The sequence below is a fragment of the Aptenodytes forsteri genome, unplaced genomic scaffold (genome assembly GCF_000699145.1).
Source record: "Aptenodytes forsteri isolate BGI_AS27 unplaced genomic scaffold, ASM69914v1 Scaffold193, whole genome shotgun sequence".
Classification (NCBI taxonomy): Eukaryota; Metazoa; Chordata; class Aves; order Sphenisciformes; family Spheniscidae; genus Aptenodytes; species Aptenodytes forsteri.
This window is the reverse complement of record NW_008795405.1, coordinates 2,175,727-2,184,021: the sequence shown is the minus strand read 5'-3', so window position 1 is coordinate 2,184,021 and position 8,295 is coordinate 2,175,727. Positions and strand designations below refer to the sequence as shown.

The following is an 8,295-nucleotide window of genomic DNA, read 5'->3' as shown; positions in this document are numbered from 1 at the left end:
CGGTTGTCGCCGGGCCCGGGAGCCGCCTGCTGCCCCGGCGTGCGCCTCCCCGGCGGGAATGGGGTGGGGGTGGCAAGCAGGGCTGTGCGTGGTCTCCATGTGCTCCCCCTTCTTTGCGCAGTGAACGGGCTCCAGGCTCGGACCTTTGGCGTCTGGACCCTGCTGTCATCAGTGATCCGCTGTCTCTGCGCCATCGACATCCGCAATAGGACGTATGTAAAGGAGCACCGGAGAAATCCTTCGGTTCGCTTGCTAGTCACAACCTGAGCAGCTAGCTTAGAGGGCGGCGCGGAGGAGGTGGGGAATCAAAAGCTGTTCCTGAACTTTATATAGGGTTGAAAGCATTCCCCCGAAAAAGCTTAAATAGCAGTGCAGGATTTGTGTGTTAACTGCTGCTCCCTTCTGCCTCTGTGGGGAGAGCCTGCGCATTTGAGCTCTGTTTCTTAGCTCAGGCAGAAATTGGTAGATCTGAGAACTTCTTATGTCACAGATTTCTGAGCTCCAGCTTGGAAAGCATCTTCTGATGGCGTTGCTGCTCTGTTGACATTAAGCAACTGCCAATGCTGTGGTCTGACTGATGCTCGGTACTTCTTTTCCTGTGACAGCTCAGCTAAAGACTGGCAGGTTGAGAGGTCCCTTGCAGTGGTCTTAACCCGCTGCCTTCCCCACTCTTATCTGGGGCTGAGGACAAGGCCTGAGGTGCAGCCTGATGCTGTGGTGGGAGGCAGGCCGTTTTTCCCTGTGGTGGTAACAGAAGTATTTCTGAGAGGGATTTCCAAGCAGGCTGACTCTGGGTCTGTGCTAGACAAAGCCTGTGTGGGAGGTTGCTAGAACTCACTCTTTTGTCACCACCTTCCCCAGCCCCGCAGCAGAAGTCACTGTCACCAGGCAGCGTGTCCTTGGATTGCCTAGGCTTCTCTGTGGTAGTGAGGTACAGGGACTCAATTATCTGTTTTTAGGGGGTGGTGGCAATGCCAATTACCATGAAGCCACTTGTTTCTTAGAAGGATTTTTTTATCTTGCATCTCTTGGACCTGCTCCCTTTCCACAGCTGTGGCCCCTAGAGGGTAGCAGAGCACAGGTGGGAAGATGTGTTGGCTGATGCAGCCTGGAGTCAGCTAAGTCCTATCACCCTAGTTCTCAGCTTATCCAGTTCTCACCCTATTTTTGTGTGCGCATATGCTTCTCACTTCACCGGTGCCCTGCCCTTGCTCTCCCCTCTTCACCTGCCTTCAGGCCAGATAATGCCTGTGACTTTCAATGCACCATTGAACACGCTGCCCCGTTCTCCTCTCGGCTGTTGACCAGGGAGCATTTGCACCTCACTAGGCAAGGGACCAAGTGCCCTCTGTGCTGCCACAGTGAGGATAGATGGGGCAGCATGCAGGTTTGCTTCTTCTCCACTTAGCCATGCTCATGCCCATACTATGGGCTATATGATAACCTGCTTCTTTCTGCTCTCCAACAGTCTCTATTACATCACGCTCTTCACCTTCTTTTTGGCCCTTGTTCACTTCCTCTCCGAGGTCTTCATTTACCACACTGCAGCCTTGACAATTGGAGTTATGGCACCACTCATGGTAGCAAGTAAGTAGAACTCTGCATTCTCCCCCCACAAACTCTCTGTGGAGCTATGACCCCCCAGAAAAACTCTCCATGGGGCTATGAGCTAAGGGCAGGGAGGGGATGGTGGGAGGGAATGTCTCATCTGCTGTCTAGCATTTTCTGCACAACTCATCCTGTATCTCTGTCACAGGTTTCTCTATCTTGGGGATGTTGATTGGGCTGCAGTACCTGGAGGTAGAAGCACTGTCACAAAACAAGAAGAAAAACTGAAGCTGAGGGCCCTGTATAGGTCAGCGTTGTCTCTTATCTTCACTGCCAAACTTCCACTAAAGCTCGGCTGAACTTCTCCAGGACACCAGTCCCACTGGTGGATCAATGTTGGACTCTGTCAATCATTCTTCATTACCAAGTGTGTTTTTTTTTTTTTTGTCCAGGCAACATTTCAACTGACTGATGTCAAAGACAAAGTCCCAGAGGAGTTTGTGTCAAAGCTTGCGGGGGGCAGTTAGTGACTGCCTCCCCAGAGGATAGTAGGGAATGTCTCAGGCATGCCCAGTGCATTAAGGACTTCTCTCCCAGTGTACCTGTGGGAAGGAGGTTGTAGGGCTACCCAGGATGCACTGAACACTTTGGACCAGAAAGAGAGAACGTGTACTGCCCCTGGCACTGCTGTGTAACTTGCATGTATGTGTTCCTCAGGGGCCATTTCTAATAAATGACAGAAAACCGCAGGGTGCTCTCTGTCTTTCTGCTACACAGCAATGGGTAGAAGATGTACAAACTCAGAGCAAACAGCCGTTTCTACTGTATGTTGCAGGATAAATCATCTCTCTTTACAGCAAACCCACCTTTCCCTGACTCCTTCCCACAAAGTTCCAGGTCTGACTGCTCACATCACAAACACACACACACGAAGAGAGTTGTTGCAGCTCTCGCTTCCGCAGCATAGTGGTGACAGCAAACCGCATGCATCTGTGAGCAAGGACTGAGCTACCTTTCCAGTGAGCTACAACTACCGAGGACTGAGAAAACAGGAACAGGTTGCTTAGACCTAGATGAAATAATGCCGAAAGCAGATGGGCAGTGCACAGAAGGTAGGAAGGAACCAGCAGGATCTCCTAGCTGGGAAGACGGTGCATGTGCAGGAGAGAGGAAAAACACAGAAGGAAGGAAAAGAGCGCAACAGTAGCACTGAGCAGAAGAATGATTTTTCCATTCTGCAAAACATTTCAGGCTATTAAAAGAGCCAGATGTAGACTGTTTCAACCATTTAATATGAATGTGTCAGGTTTCATTGTACACTTCAAATGTTTTTATTTTGTATAAAAACTTCTATTGAAAAGCCATTTTAGACCCCCATCCTCAATCCCAAACTATCAAAGACAGGACTTGAATTTTTTAATGTGTCAAAAGACACTATAATTTTACCCAAAAATGTTTTGTCAAAAATGGTATGTCAGAGTGGACTGTTTTTATCCATTCCACCTGGTTGTGGTTTTTGTCACCCCCCCAAATGATATATGCATAACTGCATGATTTAAGGAGTATAAGGACACTTGATGTCTCCACCAGCAGAGGGATGCTGGAAAGGAAGGAGAAGGGATATAAGGATCTACATTTGTGTTTAGAAGATAAAGAGCAGCATACAGAGGGGCAGTGTCTACGAGATACAAATGCTGGTAAGAGGGCTTCTTCTCCTGTTACTCTATTACAAAGTGGGAAGCTTCCACACTGGAGCAAATCTGGATTCCCATCATACTCAAACCCCTCTCTGTGGCTGTGAAGAGCAACACAGCCTTGGCTGGTTATCTCAATATAACACTTCACAAGTTTTTACATAGTGTTGAAACATGCAAAAGGCACTTTATCATTAAGGAGGAAGACACAGTCCTCAGCCCAGGGAGCTTGTGGTTTGACTCACTCCTGTTGCTAGTGTAGTGATGAGCTGGGCTTAGGCTGTAGCTTCAACATAAGCTGCAGAACTAGTCCTTGCCTCCAGGTAGAAGGAGGTATATTGGTATCTCTCAATTACTCCTAATATATAGGAACATCAGGGCAACCTCGGTGAATTCTGAGCAGAGGTTTATCCAAAGACTAAAACCTGAGCCAGCAGCGGCAGATGCATTGCTTTGCACTTGCTGGTGATGTGCTGAGGCCTCTACCATCACATGTGCAACACAGAGCATCACGGGCACTGAGGCAGAACAATCCCTCTTCCTGAGAGCCGGCTGAAAGCTCTTCCAGGGCTGCTCACAGAGTAAGTGTGGTCCAGCTTCTGCATTTCATGTCACAGCTTGCCTGTGAGAGGAGACACAGCCATGTGCAGGGTGCCACCCTCATGTGATCAGGGCTAGCCTGGAACTGTGGCTTTTCTCAGCATGTGTGCTTTTTCTTTTCCAAGCATACATGGTGGGATGGGGGGTGAAGCGGTGGGTTTTCCCAACTTTTCGTCCCAAGCAGCAAAGTCTCCAAAACAGCAAGATGCAGAGGTATAACTGAAGAGAGCAGCTTCCTTCTTGTTTTGCTCTTTCACACTCTCCACAAGCAGTTCACTGGGCTCCTGTCCTGAGGCTGCCCCCCCCCCCCCAGTGTGCATGTTGACAGGAGGATGGTGTAGGCAGCAAAGTTGGGAATGAGGGGGGCTGCATCTCCCAGCTCTGCCACCCCTCCATTTCACAGCTTTGATTCCTCAAGGACTGTGGGATCCGTGCAGGCTTCTGGCATCACTTTCTACAAGTCAGATAGAGAAAACCAATATGGTTAGCATCCTGGGTGGCCAGACCCAGGCTTCAGAGAGACCAGCTGGCCAGAGGCTGGCTAATTCTCAGCTCCCTGCTAGTGTGCAGAAATCCCCAAAAAAGAATCACCATCCTCAGAGAGTGCATCTGGTTCCCTCCTCCTTCTCCTGCCCAGACAAGGGGCACTGGGGCAGCAGGGCAGAGCAGAGCAAGGGTCCCACTTCCCTTAAGCTACTTGCTGTAGTCCACAGACCACAGTTAATTCACAGAAGCTGTACAGGCCCAGCTATCAGCCCCACAGCCAGCTCACTGAAGACATTTCACTGTGACACAAGATCAGCCTCGAAGCGGTGAAGCTGCCGGGCCAGTTCCCTGGGCAAGGGAAGGAAATGGGAACTCCTTCATGCCATGGGGCAGTGCAGTGTCTGTGCAAGCACCAGAGAGAACCTGCATCCTGTGCACCCTCAGGAGGCTCAGCACAGCAACTAGCTCCTCTCTGGCCTTACTCTGGCACGTCTGAGGGCCTCTTCAACTCCCAGACAGATTGCTGGTTCTGCTCATCTTCAAGTCTTTTCATCCCCACCTCCCATTCAGGGCTGGCACCCTCTGCCCTGCTCCTTCCCTGTCCCCACCTTGGACTTATGGCTGGGATAATTCTACAGTGGTACAGATAAGGCCTTCTTCGAAGTTCATTACTCCTATCTTAAAGAGGCACAAGAAATAAGAGGCAAACATATACAAGTTTTTTTCTGCATAAATCCTATAGAAGAATTAGCCTGATCACTTGAACCCTCCTACAATTTCTTCCCTTAAGACGGCGGGAGCTGTAGTGTTACTTCCCAGAGGAAAAGCAAGGACAACCGAGACTGCTGTCCAATTACCAAGCTACCCTGGGCTGCATGAAACAGCCAAACTTTTGCAATTCCAGTTCAGCCTTCCTGGGTGGAGCTTGATGAGTTCATCTGCTGAGCCCTTCTGGGGTGTGTTAGGATTAAAGAGTTCTTCCCCCAGGGGACTTCAGATACCTCTCTTCAAGTTCTGACTCTGCTTACAGCGAGACACCCCAGTTGTCACTGATTCAGAAGACAGCATGCAGACTTATAAGGGTAAACGTGGAGTCTCCCACAGCCTGGGCTCTGAGTTAACTCACTGTGGGGCAAGACTGACATCTGAGGCAGGAGTCAGAGGTGCACGGGAAAGAGGTTCACATCCCCAGTGCAGTTCAAGAGAAGTCCAGGCAGCATGGAAGCAAGAGATACAAAACAGTTTTATTTTGAGTAGCCTCTTACACAAGCTGCAGGTGAAAAGGCTTTATAGAGGTTAGCAGCAATATCCCAAAGCAGAGGAGCAAGATCAGGAAAGCTTCAAAGAGATGCCTAGAAGCAAAAGCCAGGAAGTGCACAGAGGGAACTCCTACCAGCAGGAGGGGTAGGGTGGTGCATGAAGTAGTGCCAGAGGTACGAGTTAAGAGGAAAGCTGCATTTAGGCTTGGGAAACCCCACCAGAATGTATCACAGAAGCACTCTGGCAACTCTGAACAGCCCCAAGCACCTCTGGGGTCTGAACACCACTCACTTGCTGTGGAGCTACAGGAACAGAGGCTTAGGAGATCAGCCAGCCTGCAGAGCTCCACCGCCTTGGGAAAGGAAGGCTGCTCTCAGAGCTGGGAGTCACAGTACTGGAAAAGGATATGCAGACGGCCTGCCCATGGCTTTGGGATAGGAGGAGAAGGCTGCTTGCCACACAGTAAGCACAGAAAGGGAGCAGGGAAGTTTGGGAAGCGGGGGATGGAGTACACACCATTTGTGCCTACTACGCAAAATTCCAGCAGGTTTTTTTTTATTGGCACTATTTCACTAGAGAGTAAGCATGCTACAGCTTGCAAGGGACTCCAGTAAGCTACTGAGGGTGGATGCTTGCCCTAATGCCCTAAGCCAGCCTCTAAATCACACTGGCCTTGGGAGGAAAAAGCAACATGCTTTTCAGTATTCCACTGAGATCCATCAGACGCATCTTTCCATCCAGGCAAACATACAACCAGCAAAAAAAGGTACTTGGCTCTGATTGAGTCCTGACTTATCCAGGACATGGTTTGAGGACACAGCAGAACTTCACTCCTGTTTTAAACAAATCCCTTGCTGTGGCTGTATACCTACAGCAGGTCACTGGTCATCCAAAATCATCCACTCATCAGTGCTCAGCCCTGCTGGTAGCATAACACTCCAGACAAAAGTTTTTAATTTTATTACAATTCAAAAACCAGGACAAAGTCTGAAACCACTTTACTCCCTACTCTCTGCTATGAAGAATAGGTTCTTCAAAGACAAAAAAAATTCAATTTATCTACCACTATATAAGACCAGAACAAAGTATTCTCAAGTGCCCTGAACACACATTAATCAAATTAGCAAGTTTCAAAGAGGCCTAGCAAAGCCCAGTTTGAACGAAAAGACAGTCCTGCCATTTTGGAATCCTGCACTCTATATCATAACTGCCTTCTTAAAAACCTACACAAGCTTAAAACTATTTCCAAAGAAATGTTGCCTAAGACTTTTATTGAGCAATTCACTCCTGAGTTAAAACAAACCATGGAAAATGAGCAAAGATGCTTATTTCATAATGCAAAGAAACAATGCAGGAAGGTTTGCATGGATGCTGGAAACCAGGAGCAGATGAGCACAGGCTGTACACAGCATATACATAACGTGTATGCTGAATTAACTGACACTACTATGAAACCTTAAGGCACAATGTTGGAATGGCTTCAGATGTACTTGCAACAAAGGCAGCCCACAAAGAGACTCATTATCATGTAAAACGGGTGTTTAATCCAAGTGTCCTGAGATACAGAAAGCTAACCCTGCTGGCACTCTGGGAACCAAGGTAGACAGAAGTGGGAGGATTGTTGGAACCACACTACAGCTTTATTAATAGAGGACAAGGTGTCCACAATGCCATTAGGCTAATTTAGTTCCCACTACAAGTTCTACTAATTGCAACATCTGTTTAATTATAACTGTAAGCAGATAAGGGCACCGATAGAAGACAAACTGCTTGTGAACACAAGGCAGGTCCTGCAGGAAGAAGGGAAAACATCCTGCAGTGTGGACACAGTGGCAAAAGCTCTGACAGGTGGCTGCTGAGAGGCTGTGATTCCTGGGCAGAGAGTCAAGGCTGATAAATGCTGACTCTTGTCACTGAAGCTATGGCTTTATACATTGCTCTTCTCCCTGCAAAGTCAACAGCTCAGCCAGATTCTAGGCTTTCCATTTCATCACCAGAAGCCACTACTAGGTGAAAACGGAAGATCTTTCCCCGTGAGAATCAGCGTGTGTGTTTTTTCCCTTGTGTGTTCCTTAATACACTGGGAAATCAGGCTGTTCCACAGTCCTACTCTGCACCAAAGCCACTCAACAGCTGAACATCCAGCTAAAGGTTTTGACAGTTTTCCATCAGATCATTTCTATTTCTTCACCAGGAAGAATCACACCTTGTTAGGCCAATGCTCCGGATGATGGGCCCCCAGAGAAAACAATAAACCAGCTGCCTACCTCCACCGTGGGACTGCACCTCCATTGGGTCAAGACAGGGGAAGACCCACTGTCACCAAAAGGGCTACACAGCCAATGGTATAGTGTTTCAGTGGGAAGTGTGAGTCCTACACAACTACACAGCTCTGCATCCTCCGGAAGCTCACATCTGACTCTGAGTGTCAGTCTTCTCCTTGCAACAGCCATAGAATCACAGAATTGTTTAGGTTGGAATAGACCTTCAAGATTATCAAGCCCAACCATAAACCTAAGACTGCCAAGGCCACCACTAAACTATGTCCCTAAGCACCACATCTACACGTCTTTTAAATACCTCCAGGGATGGGGACTCCACCACTTCCCTGGGCAGCCTGTTCCAATGCTTGACAACCCTTTCGGTGAAGAAATTTTTCCTCATGTCCAATCTAAACCTCCCCTGGCACAACTTGAAGCCGTTTCCT

The 8,295-nt window shown here is 48.5% G+C and overlaps 1 protein-coding gene across 1 annotated transcript in view; it reads left to right on the top strand.

Moving 5' to 3' along the window:
- CUNH14orf1 (chromosome unknown C14orf1 homolog) overlaps window positions 1-2,276 on the top strand; it is a gene marked incomplete at its 5' end in the record, with an annotated part of 2,856 nt that extends 580 nt beyond the window's left edge. Inside the window, 4 exons of the mRNA XM_009280720.2 lie at window positions 122-212; window positions 1,237-1,329; window positions 1,469-1,587; window positions 1,757-2,276. Coding sequence (XP_009278995.2) covers window positions 122-212; window positions 1,237-1,329; window positions 1,469-1,587; window positions 1,757-1,836 — 383 coding nt within the window. The remainder of the gene's footprint in view (window positions 1-121; window positions 213-1,236; window positions 1,330-1,468; window positions 1,588-1,756) is intronic.
- Window positions 2,277-8,295: the final 6,019 nt, after the last annotated feature.